This window comes from Anomaloglossus baeobatrachus, chromosome 1 (genome assembly GCF_048569485.1).
Source record: "Anomaloglossus baeobatrachus isolate aAnoBae1 chromosome 1, aAnoBae1.hap1, whole genome shotgun sequence".
Lineage (NCBI taxonomy): Eukaryota > Metazoa > Chordata > Amphibia > Anura > Aromobatidae > Anomaloglossus > Anomaloglossus baeobatrachus.
The window spans coordinates 96,778,032-96,803,893 of NC_134353.1; the positions used below are offsets into that span (position 1 = coordinate 96,778,032).

Here is a 25,862-nt window from a genome sequence, read left to right on the forward strand (position 1 = left end):
TAGTAGCAGGCGAAATGTTGAGGAAGGTGCAGGAGAACATGAAGAAATGGAGGACGAACTGTCCATGGACATGGAAGACTCAGCGGATGAGGGAGACCTTGGTCACATTTCAGTTGAAAGAGGTTGGGGCGAGATGTCAGAGGAAGAAAGAACGGGTAGCACCTCTATGCCACAAACACAGCGTGGACTTGGTCTGCATGACTGCGCAAGACACATGAGTGCCTTTTTGTTGCACTACCTCCAACATGACACTCGTATTGTCAAAATTAGAAGTGTTGATGACTACTGGATTGCCACACTATTAGATCCCCGGTACAAGTCCAAATTTTGTGACATAATTCCAGCCATAGAAAGGGACGCACGTATGCAGGAGTATCAGCAGAAGCTGTTACTCGATCTTAGCTCGGCTTTTCCACCAAACAACCGTGCAGGTGCAGGGAGTGAATCTCCCAGTTGTAACTTGACAAACATGGGACGGTCTCGTCATCTTCAACAGTCTACCCGTACCAGTAGGACCGTATCTGGTGCTGGTAACAGCAATTTTATGGAATCTTTTCATAATTTTTTTAGACCCTCTTTTGCAAGGCCACCAGAGACAACAAGTCTGACACATAGTCAACGGCTGGAGAGGATGATACAGGAGTATCTCCAAATGAACATCGATGCCATGACTTTGCAAATGGAGCCTTGCTCATTTTGGGCTTCAAATCTAGAAAAATGGCCAGAGCTCTCCAGTTACGCCTTGGAGATTTTGTCGTGTCCAGCTGCCAGCGTTGTCTCTGAACGTGTCTTCAGTGCTGAACAAGTCATGGATCCAGAAGGAATTTACTACCCCTGTGTCATCCTGGAGAGAGTAAATGCTTGTGGATTTTGAATGTGCTTGATGCAAATCAAAACATCCTGTTTGCAACTAGGGCACAACTGCTGCCACTGAAGGGGTGGGTGTGTGTGGGGCCCAATTTTTTGAAAAAAAGGGAGACTCCGCTTGGAGTAACCCTTGCTTGCTGTGTTTTTAAAAGAAGCCAAGATGAACAGAGCTGGGATCAGGAAAGACTTTGCTACCTACCCTGGTGTCATCCTGGGGACGGTTAATTATGGCGTATTTTTGAATGTGCTTGATGCAAATCTAGCTGTGAAGTGTACAACTGGGGCACAACTGCTGCCACTGAAGGGGTGGGTGTGTGTGGGGCCCAATTTTTTGAAAAAAAGGGAGACTCCGCTTGGAGTAACCCTTGCTTGCTGTGTTTTTAAAAGAAGCCAAGATGAACAGAGCTGGGATCAGGAAAGACTTTGCTACCTACCCTGGTGTCATCCTGGGGACGGTTAATTATGGCGTATTTTTGAATGTGCTTGATGCAAATCTAGCTGTGAAGTGTACAACTGGGGCACAACTGCTGCCACTGAAGGGGTGGGTGTGTGTGGGGCCCAATTTTTGGAAAAAAGGGAGACTCCGCTTGGAGTAACCCTTGCTTGCTGTGTTTTTAAAAGAAGCCAAGATGAACAGAGCTGGGATCAGGAAAGACTTTGCTACCTACCCCGGTGTCATCCTGGGGACGGATAAGAATGGCGTATTTTTGAATGTGCTTGATGCAAATCTAGCTGTGAAGAGTACAACTAGGGCACAAGTGCTGCCACTGAATGGGTGGGTGTGTGTGGGGCACAATTTTTGGAAATAAGGGAGGCTCCGCTTGGAGTAACCCTTGCTTGATGTGTTTTTAAAAGAAGCCAAGATGAACAGAGCTGGGATCAGGAAAGACTTTGCTACCTACCCTGGTGTCATCCTGGGGACGGTTAATTATGGCGTATTTTTGAATGTGCTTGATGCAAATCTAGCTGTGAATTGTACAACTGGGGCACAACTGCTGCCACTGAATGGGTAGGTGTGTGTGGGGCCCAATTTTTGGAAAAAAGGGAGACTCCGCTTGGAGTAACCCTTGCTTGCTGTGTTTTTTAAAAATGATCCAAGATGAACAGAGCTGGGGTCAGGAAAGACTTTGCTACCTACCCCGGTGTCATCCTGGGGACGGATAAGAATGACGTATTTTTGAATGTGCTTGATGCAAATCTAGCTGTGAATTGTACAACTGGGGCACAACTGCTGCCACTGAAGGGGTGGGTGTGTGTGGGGCCCAATTTTTGGAAAAAAGGGAGACTCCGCTTGGAGTAACCCTTGCTTGCTGTGTTTTTTAAAAATGATCCAAGATGAACAGAGCTGGGGTCAGGAAAGACTTTGCTACCTACCCCGGTGTCATCCTGGGGACGAATAAGAATGGCGTATTTTTGAATGTGCTTGATGCAAATCTGGCTGTGAAGTGTACAACTAGGGCACAAGTGCTGTCACTGAATGGGTGGGTGTGTGTGGGGCACAATTTTTGGAAAAAAAGGGAGACTCCGCTTGGAGTAACCCTTGCTTGCTGTGTTTTTAAAAGAAGCCAAGATGAACAGAGCTGGGATCAGGAAAGACTTTGCTACCTACCCTGGTGTCATCCTGGGGACGGTTAATTAGGCCGTATTTTTGAATGTGCTTGATGCAAATCTAGCTGTGAAGTGCACAACTAGGGCACAAGTGCTGCCACTGAATGGGTGGGTGTGTGTGGGGCCCAATTTTTGGAAAAAAAGGGAGACTACGCTTGGAGTCACCTTGCGGTGTTTTACATGATTTTAGAAGGGCGTGCCATGCCTATATCTGTGTCTTCTCTTTTTCCTTGTCCTGCTCTTTTGTTTTCGCATGAGTATATGTCCTTGTCACTTTCCCATGTGTTTGTGTTGTGTTGTGAGTTGTTTGTCACCTTTTGGACACCTTTGAGTGTGTTTTCTAGGTGTTTTTATGTGTTTGTGATTGCCTGCCATTGTTTCCTATGCAGTTCGAGTTCGGTTCGTCGAACGTTCGACGAGCCGAACTCGAACGGGACCTCCGTTCGGCGAACCGACCTCAAGCCGAACCGGGACCGGTACGCTCATCTATAGTGGTCAGCTCGGATGTTTAGGTTTTGAAATCCAAGAAAGTGTAGTTTGTAAAATGAGCAGCTTCTTGACAGTTGCACTGGAGCAGATAATATATTCATAGTTTTCCCCTCCCTGTGTTAGAATTAGCATAAGCATTATAGAAACGACTCACTTTGTCTAGCAGGACCTGTGGTGAGGTCATACCCTATAAAGAAATGTGTTTTTTTTTCTCTGGACAGATTATTCATTCTCAAAATTTTTAATTCATGTTTAAACGATTTTTTGTATTTCTGAGATAAAAGATGACAGCTGGTGCTCATAAAGTTCTATGGAGAACTATAACTGTCATTTCAGTAGAATGTGCAGAAAATTATCTGTGGCTGCATCTAGCTCCTCCCTCCAAAGAATTTAAAAAATTCTACCTGTCATCTACCTATATCAGTAATGGGGGAATCTGTCTTAGGCCTGTGCCACACATCCGTGCCTCCGGCACGTGTTTGTCATTTTTTACACGTACCGGCGGCACGGAGACACTTTAACCAATGCTACCCTATTGTAGCAGGCACACACACGTAAAACCACACGGAACGTGTGTCCGTGTGCGTTTGTACGTGTGTGCGTTTTTGAAAGCGCTGACATGTCAGTGTTTTCTCCGGCAGCACGGGTGTTACACGGCCCGCACCCGTACCACACGGGTGTAGTGTGGATGCGGTCCCGTGTGACACGCGCCGGAGTAAACACACATGTCAGGGAAAAAAATAAAAAACATTAACTCACCTTCTCCAGCACTCCTGTCTCTGCCGCTGCTGCCTCTTGCTGCCGACCGCCGCTCATTAATCACATAGAATATTCACTTCACAGCCTGGCAGCAGCAGCAGCGGGGAGACGGGAGGGCTGGAGCCTGAGGATCAGCACCACGGACAGCAGCGCGGACATCAGGAAGGACCAGGTGAGTATAATAATTACTGATTCTACGTGTGCTATCGCGGATAGCACACGTAGAACACACGTGTCACGCACGTACCAGAGACACGTACTTACCTGCACACAACACGCAGGGAAAATACGTGTCTCTCGGCACGTGCGTGAAATTCACGTGAGTGTGGCAGAGGCCTTAGGCCTGTGCCACACATCCGTGCCTCCGGTACGTTTTTGGCATTTTTTGCACGTACCGGAGACACGTGCTGATGTTGACATACTATTTTTAATCTAAAAAGCCTCACGTCAGTGTTTGCGCACGGAGCGTGTGTCCGTTCCGTGCGTACGTTTGTGCGTGTCGAAAAAGCGCTGACATGTCCGTTTTCCACCGGCATCACGTCCTCACGGATCCATTAAATCCTATGGGTCCGTGTTTACACGTACGTGATACGGATGGCCTCCGTATGCTATCCGTGTGGTCCGTGTCCGTGTTTTAATTAGAAAGTTTGTTACACTCTGAAATACTTTCAGGTGGCGTTGCTAACATATTTTCTTGCACAAAACTAACTGTGCATTTGCAGAAGGAGTGAGCAAGCAAGAAGTTGGAGTTCTGTGTATTGCAAGATCTATTTTGAGCAAACTTTCGTCTTCGAAATATAATAATGGCACCACGGGTGGACACGGAGAAACTTATAACAGCTGTCGAGACTCACCCACCATTATGGGATACACGTGTAGATGGTTACCATGACCGACTGACTGTTGATCGCCATTGGAATCAAGTAGCTGAGGAAGTGTACCCCAATAATGCATGGTCTAGATGTTCTCCTGCAAAGCGTGCTAAATATGGTAAGTTGTTGTATTTTTTTATATGTTTTAATTTAATATCTATATTTGGATTTATTCATACTTTCAAACTGTGATTGTTTTGGCATAGTTATGTTGTCTTTTAGTGTAAAATCCTATGAGAAGATTTGGTGTATGTACTACTCAATATATTGAGTTCCTGTACACTTTTTTCATAGTATCACCAAACTTTCATCAGTGTAAAAAATCGAAGTATACTAAAATTTGTAATCTGACTTGGAATTCCTCATGAATTTACTTAATTAACTGATTAAACTGTCATGTGTTTTAAAATTCCCTGTTGGATTAGTCAAAATTTAGTATCACACTTGAAAATTTTTTTTTTTTTTTTTTTTAAAATAATTGATTAAAATGACATGTCAATATCATTACCTACATGTATCAAATAATATTTCGAGTAATTTTTAGCCAAATGTCATTGCAAAAACACCGAATTATAATTTAAATATAGATGACAATGACTTAAAATATAATTATTCAGAAATATTATTTGGTTTTGTGTGAATGTCTAAACATGTTTTTGAATGAAGAATATCTAAATAAATTATATTTCATCCTAAGTATTTGACCAACATAATTGTGTTAAATTGTATATTAAATTTCGCAAACATTATTTAAATTAATGTGTGCAGATTTATGGAGAATGTTGCAAGTGACATATTTGTTAATTTTCCCCAGTTGACTTGGTAAAAAGGCGTTGGCGTTCAGCCCGTGATCAGTACCGAAGGGAGTACAACCCTATGCCATCCTCATCCAGCCAAGGCCGCAAACGCAGATATGTCTACTATGAACAAATAAGCTTCCTAGCACCCATCTTAGAAGTTACACAGTAAGTTTTTTTTTTTTTTGAATAAAAAAAAAAAAAAACCCCTGAAGAAAATTGGACAAACATAAATGTTAAGATTGTAATATGTTTTTACATTTCTTATAGAACGGAGGATAATCTTGACGAATCTGATGATGAACCAACAGCAGGTCCCTCTGCTACAGCCACCTCAGCATCAGAACAAGAACCTGCCAGAGAAGACATTGAAATTCCTGAGACTCAACAAGATGCAGCAACTGAATCACATGAGGGTGGGACAGAGAGTGCACAAACCAACACCCAAGGCTCATCAACGCAACAAACAACCACACCAGCTACACAATCAACACAAACAAATGTACTTCCACGTTTTGCACCACAACCTCTACGTGCAAGAAGAATCCGCAGACCTGAGGAAATGAGATCCTTACCGGAAATAATTGACACACGCATTATTCACATAATGAACACTTTAATTCCAGAAACAGATGCCGAGCGTTTTTGTCGCTCTTTATCAACTAGCTTAACCAAAATTCCTTCAGATAGACAGGAACGTGTAAGAGCTGCTATGCTGACCCTACTGTCAGCTAGTCAGGCAGAACAGGAACCAGTGAGAGTGTATGAGGCCATAGAAAATTGGCGTACCATTATGCAACAACATACAGTCCCAAACACAACAGACAATCAAAACACAATTTCAACACAAACAACAATGGCAACTGTAATAGTCAATAATCCACTATTACAACAATCTGGACAACCTTCAATGGCTTCAAGTACGTTATTCCCAACACCAATTAGACAAGGGTATGTTGCAACCAATACTGGTGCCTTAAGCACAGTACAAAGTGCTACCTCTCAGCAACCCTTGAACTTTATGAATTTACAACCAACTCAAACTACTAGTTACTTTACTCAACCCACAAATATTGGTGGTTTACCTAATTTGTTTCCAGGTTCAACATACCCACAATCATTCATGATGCCTCATTATCCAATCTCAACTATGTTACCTACACCACACTTACAAACCTCAGTCAACTATCCTCAAGGTCAACAACATACACACACACAATACCCAATTACCCATGTAGATCCACAGGTCTACTCAACCACAGGCAATGTGTTGGGACAAACCAGCATGCAACAGACTGTTCCACACACTACTGTAGCTAGTAATAGGAATGTTGTTCAGCAAACAACTGTTTCCATTCCTGAAAATACCATTTCTGAGGCCACACAAAACAACATACTCAGCAACACTCAGGTTACTTCACTAGAAGATCTTGTTGACTTGTGATGCACATTTTTGCTAATCTTAACAATCAAACAACAAATCTGATGAATGTGTCAAAATGTTAAAAAAGAGGGATTTCCAAAAATGTGCAAACTCAGAGTTGAAAAGATTTCAAAAAAATGTGTGATTATACTTAGTGACGGATCACATATATGTTTTATGGCCTTTATGTTTGGAAATGTATTAACACAGTTTTACCCAACCAATTTGATGGTTAGATTAGTTCTAATATTCTGAAAACACAGCTTAGAATTTTTTGGTCTATGTCAATGTCCAACATGATAGCAACTTAATTGGCCGACATTTTTGAACATTGTAAGCAATGCACACATTTTCTTTACAATGACTCTTGTATGTAAAGTATATTTTGTATGTTATGAAGATTAGCATTAAAATTTTCGTTTTGAAAAATTTAACACAAAATGAACAATATGTACATTTTTAATGTGGATGTGAAAAAATAACATCCTTAATTTATGGATTAATATGCTTATTCGTAATAAAAGATTATGTTTTTGAAGAAAAAAAACATGTTTTTTTTGGATATTTAATAATAATATAGCATTTTTTCAATAGACGATTAACATTATTAATGTTGTAAGTTACAAATAAGTTTCCTAAAACATGATATTAACACAGAAATGTACATACACATACATACAACATTCAGAAAACCATGTTGCTAACAGAAATGTCAGTTTATGATTAACGCATTTGCCCTTTAATCCTAGTTTGATTTAAGCTCAGAGATGTTGAGAAAAATTAACCAAGTACCTATAATAAAATAATTTGATATTTTTATCAACAAAAAACCATCACAATCTTAACAATCATCACTATTATTATTATCATCAAAACAATTAAAGTAATCAGTAAATACATTTCTAATTTGTAAACCAGATGTCACGGAATTATGAGACATAGGTTCACCTGTGGGATTAACAACATGGTTTATCTGAAATTCATCATCCACATAAGTTCCTCCTTCATGTATCCGACAGTAATTGTGAAGCACAATGGTAGCCTTGAGTACAGATGTGACAAAGGTTGGCTGCAACTGAATCGTTGTCTGATAAATGCGCCATTTGTTAGCTAAAATACCAAATGCACACTCCACATAACGTCTTGCTTTAGTTAGCCGATTATTAAAGTACTGTTTCCTGTCATCAATGGATCTCCTTGGATATGGTCGCATAACATGTTTGGATAATGCAAATCCTGCATCTGCTACCATCACATATGGTGCCAACGGTCCAGATGTACCAGGTAGGGCAACTGGAGGGGGGATCAATAATGAATTTTCTTGCAGGCGTTGGGCTAATCTGGATGAACGGAAAATACGGGCATCTGAGGCACTACCATAGGCCCCAATGTCTGCATAAATAAATCGGTATTCTGTGTCAACCAATGCCAAAATAACAACGGAAAAAAACTTATGAAAATTGAAATAACGTGACCCAGAGTTTGGTGGCTTTTTAACTCTGAAATGCTTGCCATCCAAAGCTCCTATGCAGTTAGGAAAGTCAACAGAGTCCTTGAAGCCCTTAGAGATTTTCAACCAATCTTCTCTGTTTGGCTGAGGCATCATTTGTTCTTTTAAATGTTGCCATATCATGTCGCATGTGTGACGTACTATAACGGCAATGGTTGATCTCCCCAACAAAAAATCAAAATGTAAAGCACTAAAAGATTGACCAGTCGCCAAGAATCTATGAAAACAAGACAAAGAATGATTTACAATTAACACTATTTTTTTAAAATTAAAACAATCATAAGAAAACACAAACATTGAATCAAAAATGAGATTACATCAATAAGGATCAATTACACATTTCACTGTGAAAAATAACACATTTACACAAATTACAAAAAAAACAAATATATTACCTCAGAGTCACCATAAATCTCTCCTCTGGGGAAATGGAAAGCCGCATCCAAGTGTCCTGATGTTGCAAATGAGGTCGTAAAATATTTAGTAAGTAATCAAAACTCTCAACTGACAACCGGCAGTATGAAAAAAACTTATCTGGGAAATTCCGTAACTCAAAAAATAAAGTATGGAAATGACCATGCATAGGCCGCATCATCATTAGTGGATGCACCCACAATCTGGTTCTTCTTACATTATCATAATGCAACATGTGCCGTCTAACGCCAAAACGACGAGATATAATCCAACATAAAAACACTAAGGCCTCCGTGGATAATGGCATTGCCACAATTTTGTCTCAACACATAGGTGCTCCAAGACATAATACAAGCAGGAAAGAGCTTATAGTTAACTTATATTTATGTCCTAATCACATACACCTATGTGTCATTTAATTCCAAGTAATCACCATTATCTCAATGTGTGAAACATGTGAAACACGCACAAAAAACGGACTGCACACGGAACACACACTGACGTATTTCACGCACAGGAAAACGCACACACGTACACACGTATGACACACGATATGCATACGGACACCACACGGAGGGGAAAAACGGACTGCAAATACGGAACACGGACACAAAAAACGGACTACAACAAACGTACGTTTTTTACACGTGAGTGTGGCAGAGGCCTTAAAAGCATTTTGTCAGCAGGTTTTTGCCCCCTCATCTGAGAGCAGCATGATGTAGGCAAAGAGATTCTTAATCCAATGCTGTATCACTTAGATTACTGGGTGCAGCTGTTCTGATACAAACAGAATTTTTAGTTTTAGTCATGGAGCTGTTCCCAGCCACACCATATACTTTATTTATATATATATATATTATTTTTTTTAATTTTTTTTTTCAGACAGAAATAGCAAATATTTGTATAGCTTCCGTCTAAAATGTCACATGTGTATTACAAAAAATCTGTCAACTGGATTTCACTCTCTCCTTATCTCTCTCTCTCTAAATCTATCTACGGTATATCTGTCTATATATATATATATATATATATATATATATAATGTACACATTATACATGTATATAATGTACACATAGCCCTTTCAAAGACAAATCCAGTAACAGGCTGTTCCTCCATTACTGAGAAATCAGAGTCTGAATTTATATGTAAATTAGGCTGTAGATCTGAAGCTTCTGTCACTCCAGCTCTATTCCCCTCACAGCTCTGCCTTCTCCTAACTGACAGTCTCTATGATGTGTGATTTCAAGCAAAAGAGCCATCAGTCAAGCAGCAGGAGGAGGAGCGTATTTTGGGGAATAGAGTTGGAGTGACAGAGGCTTCAGATCCACAGCCTCATTTGTGTATCTACTAAATTACTGATTTCTCAGTAATGTAGGAACAGACTGGCAATTTAAAGACATTGCTGGACTTGTCTTTGAAAGTGATACTTGGGCATATTAGTAGATTGTGGGTATGGGCATAGGGGCAAGTGAAATACTGTTGACAGATTCATTTTAAACAGTTAACTGCTATAAGAGGGCAGATTCAGGAAAGTGTAAGGATGATGCTGCTTTAAATCTACTTCTGTGGAAAAGCCATTATGTATTTTACAAGCTCATATTAGAAGTTACAATAATTATGAGCTAATTACGCGTTATGTAAATGCAGTGGTGCATGCTAAGAAATATTGCGGGATAAGCTCAGCTCCTCATTCTGCATTTATAGGTTGTTAGAACCATAATTGTATACTTATTCCAGAGTCGGAACCACTAGCAAAAAATGTGTTAGGGTTGGAAATTACCTTGTGTGTAGAGTTAAGCGATGTTCGAGGTTCGCCAATTTCATGTTCGAGTGACTTTGGGGGGTGTTCGAGAGGCTCGACGAACTCGAACTTTTTACTAAAAGCTCGACAGTTTGAGTTACGTTTGAAAACGGTTCGAGCACCAAAAAGCCAAGCTAGTTACTAGCTGGCTTTTCACTGTAATAGTGTGAGTCACTGTGTGAATGACGCTATTATCAAAATTCAGCATATAGTGTGCAGGTGGGACGAGGTTTAGATCAGTGCTGCTGCAGAGTGCTGAGATAATGCCGATCGACATTTTTTTTTTTTCCCTAACCGCGCGTACAGTGGGGCGGGCCAGGATGTCAACAAATCACAGAGACACACACTGCACAGTGGATTTTTGCCAGACAAGCAAGGGCTTCTGTCATAGGCTGTGCATGTCACATGTCTTTGCTCTATAAGACACGGCCATTTTCCCCGTCGCCGCCATTATCTGTGTGTGGGTGACAGTCACTGCTCCCGCTGCTACTGCTGCTGTGTGCGCTATAGAGATACAGTGCAATCTACACAGCGCTTTAGGGATTAGGGACTACTGGTTATTTAAGCCCTTTTCAGGGCTGATTTAAAGGCGATCATAGCCATAGCTGCTAGGCAGGTCTGTGCAAACGCTGTGCTGGGCTTTGCTGTCCTGCTACCTACAGCACCCGTGCATTCTACCCACCTGGCCATTTTTTGCCACGCTATTTTATTTCCCCAAAGAGCTGACACTTTTTGTGGCATCCTAAAAGTGTCTGGAATACTAAGTTAGTGTTCCTTTGCTGTCCACTGATCCACAGCACTCGTGCATTTTACCCACCTGTCCATTTTTTGCCACGCTATTTTATTTCCCCAAAGTGCTGACACTTTTTGTGGCATTCTAAAAGTGTCTGGAATGCTAAGTTAGTGTTCCTTTGCTGTCCAATGACCCACAGCACCTGTGCATGCTACACACCTGTCCATTTTTGCTACGCAATTCTAATTGCAAACTGTGCTGCCACTGTTAGGGGCATACTAAAATTGACCGGGATACTCAGTGTTGGTTCTTCAGCTGTCAATAAAGCCAGACCACCTCTGCAATTTACACCACCTCTCCATTTTTGCTACCACATTTTAAGTGTCCAATCTTGTTGCTAACAAAATGAGTGGCAAAAGGACAGATGCTGGTGGAAAGGGGAACAGGCATGTTGGAAAAGGAAAAAAAGTTTGTGTCCGTGGGGTAGGTGGGAAACCTACATTAACATCACAGTTTGGAATTTTTAGTGCTTAAGTGCACATTTAGTGCTGGCTTTTTGTTTTTTCTTCATTGAATTGGTCGGTGGCTGACCCCCACCTTGCTATGCACCCCAATTTGGGATGTATTCCACCTGTCTAGATTTTGGCGGTTGGTGACTGTTCACATTCAGTCATCAGGCCCTGTCCACAGGCTATTTACTTCATGCAGCATTTGCTTGGACCTGTCCCGCCCACAGCCATGACTCAGTCATGGGTACGGGATTGAAATAGACCAGGTGAGTGCTGCTAAGAGCAGTTCTACTATTCATATGTGAGGCTGTATGGCACATTTTATAAAAATATTTTAGTGTAGGACTGCCCCAAATAAGATTTGCCGTGACGTGGTGGGGTAGCTCAAGAAATTGTAATTTTTTGCCAAAAATCTCAAAATTTTTATAAGCACAGTTTGGAATTTTTAGTGCTGAAGTGCACATTTAGTGCTGGATTTTTGTTTTTTCTTCATTGAATTGGTCGGTGGCTGACCCCCACCTTGCTATGCACCCCAATTTGGGATGTATTCCACCTGTCTAGATTTTGGCGGTTGGTGACTGTTCACATTCAGTCATCAGGCCCTGTCCACAGGCTATTTACTTCATGCAGCATTTGCTTGGACCTGTTCCGCCCACAGCCATGTCCCAGTCATGGGTACGGGATTGAAATAGACCAGGTGAGTGCTGCTACGAGCAGTTCTACTATTCATATGTGAGGCCGTATGGCACATTTTATAAAAATATTTTAGTGTAGCACTGCGCCAAATGAGATTTGCCGTGACGTGGCGGGGTAGCTCAAGAAATTGCAATTTTTTGCCAAAAATCTCAACATTTTTATAAGTACAGTTTGGAATTTTTAGTGCTGAAGTGCACATTTAGTGCTGGCTTTTTGTTTTTTCTTCATTAACATCTGCTGAAGAAAGGCCATCTTCCAGCAAAAGTAAGATGCCTACTACTTTCCGTGGCAAATCTGATGTGCTCCCTTTTTTACGGAACCGAACAACTCTAACAAAGGTAGATGATGCACCAAAAAAGAAAATGCTTGAATGGATCGCAAGTGCTCCAACAAGTGGCCTCTCCTCCACCTCAACTTCAACATCCAAAAAACAACAGTCCTCTGAGTTGTCACCCCAATCGCACTTGCTTTCTCCCAGCTCTCAAGTCCCACCCGCCCTGCACAGTATGGTGTAACAGAGATGGCTGAGTCTGCAGAGCTGTTCAGTCACACTATACCATGGGAATCAGAGGTCTGCTACCAAGCTACAGTGAGTACTGACCAGGAAATGGTCTGCAGTAATGCCCAGAAGCTTTGTGAGTCTGATTCAGGCCCTGATGACCAAGTTTATGAGCATAATGTAGACCTTCATTCCCAAACTGTAACACCTGTTGGTGGAGATAATGAGGAACATACTGATGATGATGAGACGCAGATACCTGATTGGGATGACAACTTAACTATTCAGTTAGGGCAGGAAGAGGTTAGGTCTGAGGGCAAGGGGAGTGCAAACACAACGCTTGATGATGAAGTTCTAGATCCTACTTACCGTCAAACCACATTCACACACTTGAGGAGGTCAGCAGAGGCAGTGGAGGAGGATGCGACTGACGACGAAGTTACCTTTCGCCTTCCTGGACAGAGTCGGAGTACTGGAAGCACGTCAACAACTGCATCCTCAGCCACAACTCTGCCTCTGAGCACAAGTCGGGGTGGCTCTGCAGGTCGCATGGGCTCTAAGCCTTGCTTAGCCTGGTCCTTTTTTGACCTCGCAAAGGATCTCTTAAATCATGTGATATGTAAGATTTGTCACTAATCTATAAGTAGAGGCCAAAAGCTCACTAGTTTGACAACTTCTTCCATGAATCGTCACATGAATAACAAGCATAAATCCCAGTGGGAAGCTCACTGTGCTACAATGTGGCCTAGCGGAGCGGGCCAACCACCGTCTGCCCCTTCAAGTGCATTCGCGCGCTCTTCTTCCTCTATAACTGTGGGGACAGCTGTCACACATGTTTTTCCACGCAGACCTTCCACCTCTTTAACCGCAACAGGCAGTTTGCTTGGCAGGTCGTCAGTTGTTTTGGAAGGGGAAACAAGTGCTGGTGTAGAGCTCTCTCAGACATTAAGAGCACCAACTTTGGATGAAGGCAACATCATGTCTCCGCCTGCACTTTCCTCACAGACCTGCAGTTTTCCAGGGACACCCTACTCAACACTGTCTCCACACAGCAGCCAGATCTCGGTCCCTCAGGTGTGGACAAATAAAAGGCCATTTCCTCCGAGCCATGACAAAGCTAAGAGGTTGACTTTCACCCTCTGTAAGCTCTTGGCTACCGAAATGCTGCCTTTCCGCCTGGTAGACACAGAGGATTTTCGAGACCTTATGTCAGTCGCAGTGCCCCAGTACCAGATGCCCAGTCGCCACTATTTCTCCAAGAAAGGTGTGCCTGCGCTACACCAGCATGTCGCACACAACATCAACACTTCCTTGGGAAACTGTGTGTGACAGGGTGCATTTCACTACCGATACTTGGACCAGTAAGCATGGACAGGGGCATTACATGTCGCTGACTGGGCACTGGGTAACTATGGTGGGAGATGGAAAAGGGTCTGCTGCACAAGTCTTGCCGTCCCCACGACTTGTGCGTCAATCCTCTTTATGTAGAAGTTCCTCCACTGCTTCTGCCTCCTCAACCGCATCTGGGTCCTCCACCTCCGCCCCAAGCCTGCCTGGTCAAGCCACCCGCGTTGTAACTGCGCACAAGAAATCCAGCACACCTCCTTACTATGCTGGCAGCAGAGCTCAACGGCATCAGGCGGTCTTTACATTGAAATGTCTTGGAAATAAGAGTTACACAGCTGAGGAGTTGTGGGTAGCTCTGCGTCCGAGTTTCGTAAATGGTTCTCTCCACTAAACCTGCAAACCTGGGTGCAGCCCTTCACCTGGGCAAGGTGACACACGTGCCTTGTATGGCTCACGTGTTGAACCTTGTTGTCCAGTAATTTTTAACACACTATCCCGGCCTAGATGGGCTTCTGCACAGGGCACGGTCACTCTCTGCTCACTTTCGCCGTTTAACCATCGCAGCTGACCGACTTGCATCGCTCCAGAAGTCTTTCGGCCTGCCGGTTCACCGCCTGAAGTGTGATGTGGCAACACGCTGGAGTTCGACTCTCCATATGTTGCAGCGACTGTGGCAGCACCGCCAAGCCCTGGTGCAATACGTTATGACGTATAGCCTGGGCCAACGATATGTAGAGGTGGGGCAGATCCCGCTGCTGGAGGGGTCTCAGATCAAGGACCTATGCACCCTTCTGCACAGTTTCAACATGGCGACGATTATGTTTAGCGCTGACAATGCCATTATCAGCATGACAATTTCAGTCATTTACATGCTGGAGCATACGCTAAACACTATTCGGAGTCAGGGGGTGGGACAAGAGGAAGGGGATAAAGTACAGGAGGATTCATATGCGCAAGGGATACCAACATCTACAAGGTCCAGACGTTCAGCATCACCAAGGTGGCAGGCATGGGACGGTGGGGGAGAGGGATTAACAAGGGCACATGGTAGCAGCCAAAATGTTGAGAAAAGTGCAGGAGACCAGGAAGAAATGGAGGACGAACCCTCGATGGCCATGGAAGACTCGACAGATGAGGGAGACCTTGGTCAAATTTCGGTTGAACGAGGTTGGGGGGAGATGTCAGAGGAAGAAAGCACGGTTCTCACCTCGCCGCCACAAACACAGCGAGGACTTGGTCCACATGGATGCGCAAGACACATGAGCGCCTTCTTGCTGCACTACCTACAACATGCCCCTTAGATTGTCTGAATTAGAAGTGATGATAACTACTGGGTTCAACCAGCGACCAGCACGCTGCGCCTGAAACCAGCGCTACACGATAACCATCAGCACGTGAGCCACTGAACCTAAAGGTAATTTGAGGGCAGGCAGTGCAGGACTTGTTCTCGTTTGTCTGCATAACTACTGGGTTGCCACACTGTTAGATCCCCGGTACAAGTCCAAATTTGGCGAAATAATTCCAGCCATAGAAAGGGACGCACGTATGCAGGTGTATCAGCAGAAGCTGTTACTCAATCTTAGCTCAGCTTTTCCACCAAACACCAGTGGTGCACAGAGCGAGTCTCCCAGTTGTAACTTGACAAGCATGGGACTGTCTCGTCATTATCAGTCAAACCGTACCTGCAAAACCTTATCTGGTGCTGGTAACAGCAATTTTATGGAATCATTTCATAATTTTTTTAGACCATTCAATGCAAGGCCACAAGAGACAAGAAGTCTGACACATAGTCAACAGCTGGAGAGGATGATACAGGAGTATCTCCAAATGAACATCGATGCCATGACTTTGCAACTGGAGCCTTGCTCATTTTGGGCTTCAAATCTTGAAAAATGGCCTGAGCTCGCCACTTACGCCTTGGAGATCTTGTCGTGTCCCGCACCCAGCGTTGTCTCTGAACGTGTCTTCAGTGTTGCTGGGTGTGTGCTGACAGATAAGCGCACGCATCTGTCCAGTGACAATGTGGACAAACTAACATTCATCAAGATGAACAAGTCATGGATCAGCAAGAACTTTACTACCCCTGTGTCATCCTGGGGAGAGAAAAGGCTGGCATATTTTTAACTGTGCTTGATGCAAATCTACCTGTCAAGTTTGCAACTGGGGCACAAGTGATGCCACTGAAGTGGTGTCTGTGGAGCCCAATTTTTGGAAAAAAGAGAGACTCTGCTTGGCGTACCCTTGATGTGTTTTTAATAATGAGCCAAGATGAACAAGTCGTGGTTCAGCAAGGACTTTGCTACCTACCCCAGTGTCATCCTGGGAACAGTTAAGGCCGGCGTATTTTTGAATGTGCTTGATGCTAATCAAAATGTCCAGTTTGCAACTGGGGGACAACTGATGCCACTGAAGTGGTGTGTGTGGCCCAATTTTTGGAAAAAAGGAAACTCTGCTTGGAGTCCCCTTGATTTATTTTTAAAGATGAGCCAAGATGAACAAGTCATGGTTCAGCAAGGACTTTGCTACCTACCCTGGTGTCATCCTGGGGACAATTAAGGCAGGCATATTTTTGACTGTGCTTAATGCAAATCTACCTGTCAAGTTTGCACCTGGGGCACAAGTGATGCCACTGAAGTGGTGTCTGTGGGGCCTAATTTTTGGAAACAAAGGAGACTGCTTGGAGTCCCTTTGCTGTGTTTTTAACAATGAGCCAAGATGAACAAGTCATGGTTCAGCAAGGACTTTGCTATTTACCCCAGTGTCATCCTGGGGACAGTTAAGGCTGGTGTATTTTTGACTGTGCTTGATGCAAATCTACCTGTCAAGTTTGCAACTGGGGGACAACTGATGCCACTGAAGTGGTGTGTGTGGCTCAATTTTTGGAAAAAAGGAATACTATGCTTGGAGTACCCTTGATATGTTTTACATGATTTTAGAAGGGCATGACATGCCTATATGTGTGTTTCCTCCTCTTTTTCCTCGTCCAGCTGTTTTGTTTCCGCATGAGTATATGTCCTTGTCACTTTCCCATGTGTTTGTGGTGTCTTGGGAGTTGTTTGTCACCTTTTGGACATCTTTGAAGGTGTTTTCTATGCGTTTTTATGTGTTTGTGTTTGCCTCCCATTATTTTCAATGGGGTTCGAGAAGTTTGTCGAATGGTTCGCCAAACCGAACTCGAACAGGGCCTCCGCTCGACGAACCGAACCGAACTCGAGCCTTTAGAGGATGGCTCATCTCTACTTGTGTGTGTCCTATTGATTTACGTCCATAAAAAAATGTTAAATATTTGATGATTTTATTTGATCCTAATGTGTTTCAATATGAAATTATGAATTGCATGTTGTTGTTCTTTGTGGGTGGCACTTTATCCTGTGATTGATGGCCACAGTGATATTCAGGTACTATGTCTAGTACCATTTGGGAAAATTGGGACTTTTGCCATGTTACTTATTGGAAAGTAAATTTGACATCATGTTAGAGAAGGAGCAGCTTTGCTGGCTGGTTGTGAGCCTGTAATGTGCAGCGTCCCCTCTTTCCTGAGTGAATTCTTCGGGGATCCAGAAACCAAGCCATAATATATTGTTTAATGTGATGACGAATGGCGATTGACTTCTTTTTCGTGTGAAGACGAAAGATGAAGATGTGTGCTGCACTAGTAGTGCATGCTAGATGACACCTAAATATCTACAAAAGAAGGAAAAAGCTAGCTCACCCCTAAGTCCATGAAGTCCAGTGTGCACAGAACCACAATCTGTTGAAACGTAGAAAGGACATGGAGAGTAGAAAAAATTGTTCCAGCTCCTGAATGGAATTAAAGCGCACCAATCACCAGGAATTTCCTATATACCCTAAAGCCAGTGCTATACTGGCAATATCATGCTGATTCTCGTCATACCTGTAGTTGTCAGCTCGGCTGTTCAGTATAGGTTTTAAAATACAAGCAAATAAAGTTTGTAAAATGAGCAGCTCCTTGATTGACAGCAGCTGCCGATCAGCTGATAGCTGGGGTTGGTTTCATAGTTCATTCTATTATGCAATAATTTTACTTTGTGACTAGTAGGACCTCTGATGATGTCATACCCATGTAACCAGAAGGGGGTGGGGCCTCAGCCAACATAGCTGATACCATGAAGCAACATTATTTTTCTGTTGGCTGAGGCCCCACCCCTTCTGGTCACGTGGGTATGACATCAGCACAGGTCCTGCTAGTCACAAAGTAAAACAATTGCATAATAGAATTAGCATAAATAACAGGGGGAGGAGATAAGTATGAATACCCACTACAACTATCAGCTGATCAGCAGCTGCTGTCATTCAAGGAGCTGCTCATTCTACAAACTTTACTTGCTTGTGTTTCAAAACCTATAAATCCGGGATGACAACTAAAGGTATGTATAAAATCAGTATGATAGTGCCAGTATAGCACTTTAGGTTATATAGGAAAATCCTGGTGATTGGTGTGCTTTAAAATTAATTGCCCTTTATTGAAAAATTCTTTAAAAACATGATAAAGTAAGACATAGGGTGAGAGGCAACAAAGTGACGCATTTCGAACACTAGTCTGTGTTCTTTGTCCAATCTTGAAAGAAATGTAAATAACCCTGTATGGTGATCATGATGTCTGGCAAGTGGGAAAGGGGATAACAAGGGCTCGTGCAAACTACCGTATTTTCAATTCGAGTGCTATTCATTGGAAAAATTGGATCGTATTTGGACCAATGTTATTCAATGAGACTGCGCATGTCGGATTTTTTCCTTGGGTCACATTGTCTGAAGGAAAGAATTGCAGCGTGCACAATTTGCCTCCGAAAATCAGATTGTTCTTGACCATTCAAATCTATGAATATGATTTTCATGGACTGACAGAATGGAGAAACGTTTTTTTTCTTCACCTCCAAAACCGATCCCACTCTGATAAAACTCTGATCATAGTCTGATTAGTATTGTAGTGTGCATGTGCGGGTGGTCACAATATAGTTCTTTGCTCTGCCCGCAGCAGGACAAAGAGAAGTGTGCGTGTGCAGGAGTGCAATGGAGGACACTGTGTGGATGATGTAGGACGTGTCATCCACATGAAGCAGGGAAAGAGGACGGCGATCACAAGCAGAGAAGAGGTGACGGATCAAGAAAAGCGATGCCCATTGGACTGGACCACACCACAGGTGGGTATAATAAAAGATGTTTTTTATGTTATACAGATAGGATTGGGAACTTATATACAGACTTCTAGAATGCTATATATATAAGAGCTTACTGGTGGTGGCCGCAGTTTATATGGAAAAACCTGGCAACAGGTTGCCTTTAAATGTCCCAAAACTACTGTGAGAAGGTGACCAGGTTCCTGCCCCTGAAGACAGAAGCCTATTGATATAGAGTATAGGAATGTATGTGATATGTAGGAATGAAGGTATGTATAAGATTATACTGTAATGTAGAATGAGATAGTACATAGTATATGTGCCGACCCCACGTCAGTAGTCCGGCTGCGATCTGGATCCGCAGTGGCTCGAGGGGTCGCATGGACACTCAAATAAAAGGGGGCGATATGTGTACGGGGATTGTTGTAGATACTTTGTGACGCCACACACGGTGCGTGGTAAGAGGGAATACCACCGCTGCTGTTGGGGAGCACCCAGGGGTGATGGAGTGGCAGCTGGATGTTAACCCCTCCGTGGGTAGGGGTGGATGTCCCGGGGCTCAGTGTCCAAAACACAGGAGGTGATGGCTGTTGGTGGTGATGCACCGGGCTGGACCGGGGGATGTTGGTGTATTCACGATTGAATAAATGCCCATGAGTCTGCTGGTAAACCAAGGTGTCAGTGGCCGGCTGCCATGGCCGGGTGTACTCGGTTCCCACACCGGGCTGATGTACCAATGTCCCTTCCTCCGTCACTCTGTACTTTCCTTTGATTTTAGACAACCTCGTATGGAACGGGGAAGTCCACTCCCGGTTTGGTTTTGGTTGGGAGACATGCCTGCAAAAACTGACACTCGGGATCTCAGTGGGTGTTTGCGGATACCCTATCCCCCACAGTGGGCTGCCGTTTCACTCTATCTGGGCTAACACTTCGGAACAACGTCTGGAACCTTGCTCCCGGCCTGGTGAATTAGAGAAGGGGCATGCAACCGTCTTCTAACTAGGGTTCAGGTACCCCACCTGTGCACGGTTTCCGGACCAGATCTCCGCGGTTGGTACCGGCGGGCTCCAACCCTGTCCCGGTCCACTCTGGATTTCCCGCGACCAGACTTCCATCGCCTTTGGACACGGTCCACTGCTTGCCACCTAGCCAGTAGACCAGGGCCACTACCCTGGCTACCCTGCACTAGGCTCAGCCTTGACCTGCACTGTTGCTAGGACTTGAACTTAAGACCAACTGACTGGTTTCCTCCCCCGGATCCTCAAGACCCCTAGGTGGGCATTCCCAATCCACCTGGTCCCGCCCACTGGTGTGTCCTTCTTAAGCTGAGGGGGGTGGCTAGGATTTTATGGCTGATGGAACCTGGTGTGGATGGTGTTGCATGGGGTGTAGTGTTTCTCTGTGACCACCTGGCAGCGCCAAGGCGTCACATATAGGTCAAAATGTAGCAGTTAAGAATGTAAACATTAGGTTTTTGTTATGATAGCAACTGCTCAGTAATTAGGTGATAGCAGGGCAAGAAGTAGTTAAGTTGTGGTATTTTTCCACAGGGGGAGGAGCCAATGACTAGGGTACAGGACTGACTCCATTATAGATTCAGATAGGGTTTGACTTGAGTTTAGAATGAATGTGCAGATCAAGTTACACTAACATGCTGCAGTTAGTTGGTAAGTACGTAGCTCCAAAGCAGCAGAACGATGGTGTGGAAGTGTGAAGTTCTCCGAGAGGTAGCAACTATTGACAAAAGCCATGAGAGCTAGAAACGGACTAATGGCCCTAAATCTAGAGACTGTGCTAGTGGACATACTGTAAGCTAGGCCTCTGACCTTTCCTGGCAGGCGTTAGCACCAGCTCCGATAATAATGCAGGGACCACCTTTGTGTCCAGAACCTTCAGCAGCGACTGTGAGCTTATAGCTCCTTGCTGGAACTATGGCATTCCACTGGCCCTTGTCTTTTCTGGAGATGAAAGACACTCTCAACAAAGATGCTGAGAGTATACTGTTCATTCAGTCCCCTCCATAGTTCAGAAACCCCTTGGAGATTCTCTAAAGAAAAGGGAAGTGAAGATAGTCTCATGGGTAAAGAACATTATTTGAGATATTTTATTGTTATCTATCTGAAGATGTACAATGAAGAAGTTGTGCTAAAGATATGTGTCCGCTGCCATGTTTGTAAATTTGTTTGGCTTGAACTTAAATGTTAAAAAAGAACTTTGTGCCTCATTCCTTCTCTTTATTGTAGGGACGTCCTGGGTCGCCTGAGTCATCAGCAACATTAAGAGTTATGACCTACATGACACAGACCTATTCACCCAACTAGGTCCACACCACCACCAAACACAATATCCAGGGCGTCCGAAGACTGAGCCTCGACAATGGCTAAGACCCCAGGCCACCCTCACACCACAATAAGGGATATTAAATTTGTACAGAAACTATTGAAATTTCTAAGGTTAAAATAAACACAACTAGATGAATTCAAATTTTACTTGATACACTATTATTATTGTAGTGCTGTGTCTGATTTAAAGTAAAATACATTTCTGATCAACCCTGAACCTCGTTAGAGCCCTATCGGTGTTGCTCCGAGATTAGAGACTTCAGCATTGTCTTCTGACATGTTTATGACATATTTTATCAGAAGATCATTTTACTTCTATATAGAAAAATAAATGACTTGTTTTATGTAACAGAATGAAGTGGCTGAGACTGAACACATATAGGAAAGAACATTGTCATTACGAGGTTTCCATAATGGAAATTTATTTCAGAAGAATGTGAAAAATGTGGATATTGTTAGCGGGAGGATTCTCCAGTTGTTAAGATTTGTGGGGCTCTATTGATATAAGAATAACGTGTGGTGACATGTTTTTTTATGTGCATAGCTTTCAAAAATTAGAGTGAATTCTAATTTTTATATATTTCCTATATATCAATGCAGATAAAACATCCATTATGTTGACAGGTCCGGACATACAACGCTGTATAACAGGTCTTTGTATTAACCTTGTAGGAGTGTGTGCAGTAATGAAGTTTCTTTGAAAGCTGTGTTTAGAATAATTTTATTTGCCTTGATCCAATGTGATACAACCTATACTGACAAAACGTTTTCCATACGGATTGCATTGATTTGTGCTTTCAAGCATGCAACTATCTTCAAAGGAGATCTGAAAAAAATTGAATTACTAGCAATATTAGTAACAATTACTTGTTAACATTTGTTTTTCACTCCTAACTTTATGGTCGCACCCAATTACATAACATTTCCCATGACATTACCCTATATCATTAAAGGGAACCTGGCACCAGATTTGGCGACTATAGCAGCAACCATTCTAACATGCTGTATATAAGAGCCCAGGCCGCTGTCTACAACATAAAAAACACTTTATAATATTCACCTGGAAGGTTGCTTCGGTGCAGACTGGTCGAATGGGCATCTCCGTTCTCCAAGACCGGCACCTCCTCTTTCGCCTATCTTAGTCCTCCTTCTTCTGAAGCCGGTGTGCATGATGCCGGTATTGAGGTCCTGCACAGGCGCACTACAATACTTTGATTTGCCCTGAGCAGGGCAGTTCAAAGTGCACCTGTGCAGGACCTCAGTGCCAGCGAGTGTGTATGACGTAGGCTTGAGAAGAAGGAGAACAAAGATGGCCAAAAGGGGAGACGCTGGTCCCGGAGAACGGAGACACCCATTCGACCAGTTTGCATCGGAGCGACCTCCTAGGTGAATATTATAAAGTGTTTTTTATGTTGTAGACAGCGGCCTGGGCTCTCATATACAGCATGTTAGAATGCTGTATATAAGAGCCCGGTGGTAGTGGCCGCAGCTTATAGGCCCCAAATCTGGTGCCAGGTTCCCTTTAATCTATTGATTGTCTTTATGTTATCTGAAACTGAATCTGTCAAAAGCAGAGTAGCTTATTAATTTATTTTACTCGCTTTTGTAGAACTATTAATTCCACAGCGCTTTACAGACATCATCATTGTTGTTCCCGTTGGGGCTCCCAATCTAAATTTCTTATCAGTATGTCTTTTGAGTGTGCCATATAATCCTCCATATTATTGAGCTCTGTAAGGGCTGGTTCACACTAAGCGACAGCGACAACGAGGTCGCTGTTACGTCACCATTTTCTGTGACGTAACAGCGACCTTGTAAGTCGCTGTTATGATAGCTGCTTAGCTGTCAAACACAGCAGCTGAAGCAGCGATCATAACCGCGAGAGCAGGGAGCCGCGCACACTGCTTAGCGCTGGCTCCTTGCTCTCCTAGCTACAGTACATATCGGGTTAATTAACCCGATGTGTACTGCAGCTACATGTGCAGAGAGCAGGGAGCCGCGCACACTGCTTAGCGCTGGCTCCTTGCTCTCCTAGCTACAGTACACATCGGGTTAATTAACCCGATGTGTACTGCAGCTACATGTGCAGAGAGCCGGAGCCGGCAGCACAGGCAACGTGAGAGCTGCGGAGGCTAGTAACTAAGGTAAATATCGGGTAACCACCTTGGTTACCCGATGTTTACCCTGGTTACAGCTTACCACAGCTGCCAGATGCCGGCTCCTGCTCCCTGCTCGCTTCATTTCGTCGCTCTCTCACTGTCACACACAGTGATCTGTGTGTCACAGCGGGAGAGCGCCTTTGAAGAAAACGAACCAGGGCTGTGTGTAACGAGCAGCGATCTCGCAGCAGGGGCCAGATCGCTGCTCAGTGTCACACACAGCGAGATCGCTAATGAGGTCACTGTTGTGTCACCAAAACCGTGCCGTAGCAGCGATTTCGGTAGCGATCTCGCTATGTGTGAAGCACCCCTTAAACTCATCTCAATAATGATAGAAAGCTTTCTTCCTATGCAAAGTGTACACAAAAAGCTGTGGTCGGGGCTATACAGAGCTCAGCATTTAGAGAACTGGTAGATCTACAGCAGATAAAAGTGATTTTTATCAAAACTGCAGCAGGCAGCCCAGTAAGTGATGCATCACTGAAATCAAGGACTCTGCCCCTATATCATGCTGCTCTCAGTTAGGGTAAATTAAACCTATTGACAAATTTCCTCTAATAATTAAAATGCCAATGATTCATAACCTTAATTATCTGTTCACCCCCCCATATAATCTATGCTGAACAGCCAGACTCATATACAGTGGGTACAGAAAGTATTCAGACCCCTTTAAATTTTTCACTCTTTGCTTCATTGCAGCCATTTGGTAAATTCAAAAAAGTTCATTTTTTCTCATTAATGTACACTCTGCACCCCATCTTGAAAGAATAAAAACTGAAATGTAGAAATGTTTGCAAATTTTTTAAACAAGAAAAAACTGGAATATCACATAATCATAAGTATTCAGACCCTTTGCTCAGACACTCATAGTTAAGTCACATGCTGTCTACTTCCTTGTGATCCTTCTTAAGGCTATGTGTCCACGTTGCTTTTTACCTGCTTGTTACCTGCTTTTTTGCTGCTTTTTCAACTGCAGCGTTTAATGCCAAAATGGATGTGTTCTGCTTTTCAAGCAAAGTCTATGGGATTTTGGGTTTCTTGTGCCCACTATGCAGTTCAAACTGCAGCCTTTTTGTGGCAGAAATTTGGGCAAAAACTCTGCTTTGCAGTTCAAAACGCAAATGGCAAAAACAATTGACATGTCAATTGTTTTTGCCATTTGGGTTTTGCACTGCAAAGCTGAGTTTTTGTCCAAAGTTCTGCCTGAAAAAAGGCTGCAGTTTGAACTGCATAGTGGGCACAAGAAACCCAAATTCCCATAGACTATGCTTGAAAAGCAGAACACATCCATTTTGGCATTAAACGCTGCAGTTGAAAAAGCAGCAAAAAAGCAGGTAAAAAGCAACGTGGACACATAGCCTGAGATGGTTCTACTCCTTCATTGGAGTCCAGCTGTGTTTAATTAAACTGATAGGACTTGACTTGGAAAGGCACACACCTGTCTATGTAAGACATCACAGCTCACAGTGCATGTCAGACCATATGAGAATCATGAGGTCAAAGGAACTGCCCAAAGAGCTTAGAGACAGAATTGTGGCAAGGTTCCTAAGAGCACAGTGGCCTCCATAATCCTTAAATTGAAGAAGTTTGGGACCACCAGAACTCTTCCTAGACCTGGCCATCCAGCCAAACTGAGCAATCGTGGGAGAAGAGCCTTGTGAGGTAGGTAAAGAAGAACCCCAAGATCACTGTGTCTGAGACCCAGAGATGCAGTAGGGAGATGGGAGAAAGTTCCACAAAGTCAACTATCACTGCAGCCCTCCACCAGTTGGGCCTTTATGGCAGAGTGGCCCGACGAAAGCCTTTCCTCAGTGCACGACATATGAAAGCCCACATAGAGTTTGCAAAACAACACATGAAGGACTCCCAGACTATAAGAAATAAGATTCTCTGGTCTG

At 43.5% G+C, this 25,862-nt stretch overlaps 1 protein-coding gene across 1 annotated transcript in view; it reads left to right on the forward strand.

Annotated features, from left to right (window-relative positions):
- The first annotated feature begins 4,638 nt into the window (after positions 1-4,638).
- LOC142303152 (uncharacterized) overlaps positions 4,639-25,862 on the forward strand; it is a 225,933-nt gene continuing 204,709 nt past the window's right edge. Inside the window, exons 1-3 of the mRNA XM_075344313.1 lie at positions 4,639-4,713; positions 5,410-5,560; positions 5,663-6,468. Of these exons, the coding sequence (XP_075200428.1) occupies positions 5,472-5,560; positions 5,663-6,468 (895 nt within the window). The 5' untranslated portion in view covers positions 4,639-4,713; positions 5,410-5,471. The remainder of the gene's footprint in view (positions 4,714-5,409; positions 5,561-5,662; positions 6,469-25,862) is intronic.